This window comes from Priapulus caudatus, unplaced genomic scaffold, assembly GCF_000485595.1.
Source record: "Priapulus caudatus unplaced genomic scaffold, Priapulus_caudatus-5.0.1 Scaffold134, whole genome shotgun sequence".
NCBI lineage: Eukaryota > Metazoa > Priapulida > Priapulimorpha > Priapulimorphida > Priapulidae > Priapulus > Priapulus caudatus.
The window spans coordinates 530,860-531,402 of record NW_014577195.1 but is presented as its reverse complement, the minus strand read 5'-3'; the positions used below and the strand labels follow the sequence as shown (position 1 = coordinate 531,402).

General features: G+C 52.5%; 1 protein-coding gene across 1 annotated transcript in view; it reads right to left on the bottom strand.

The window, feature by feature from the left end:
• Positions 1-217: 217 nt before the first annotated feature.
• LOC106805948 overlaps positions 218-543 on the bottom strand; it is a gene marked incomplete at its 5' end in the record, with an annotated part of 7,381 nt that continues 7,055 nt past the window's right edge. Inside the window, 1 exon segment of the mRNA XM_014807743.1 lies at positions 218-469. Within this exon segment, the coding sequence (XP_014663229.1) occupies positions 218-469 (252 nt within the window).

The following is a 543-nucleotide window of genomic DNA, read 5'->3' as shown; positions in this document are numbered from 1 at the left end:
TGAGCAATACAAAGTGTCGCATCACACGTATTTACTCATGCAGCACCAGCAGCCAGTGCAATGTTCCCATGAAATGTTCACAATTATGTTGATCACGGCTGCTCACTGCTGCTGCTGCGCTGCTGCACCGCCGCTGCTCACTGCTGATCGCTGCGCTGCTGCACCGCCGCTGCTCACTGCTGATCGCTGCGCTGCTCACTGCTGATCACTGCGCTGCTCACTGCTGCTCTGTAGCAGAGCCTTCCAACAAACAAATCTTGGATATTGGCCTTTCATAGGTGCCAGAGGCAGTCCTCACTTCAACTGCGCGCACTAGTCCGTCAGCTCCAAGGTGAGCATCGATGATCAGGCCCAATGGCCACTGGTTGCGAGGAGTGTTGTCCTGGCTCACAATCACCAAATCACCTTTCTTTAAGTTGCATTTTGGTTTCAGCCATTTTTGGCGCACTTGCAAGGCAGGTAAATACTCCTGAATCCAGCGCCTCCAAAATACATTTGCCAGGTACTGCACCTGTCTCCAGCGCCGACGATATAGATCTTTAC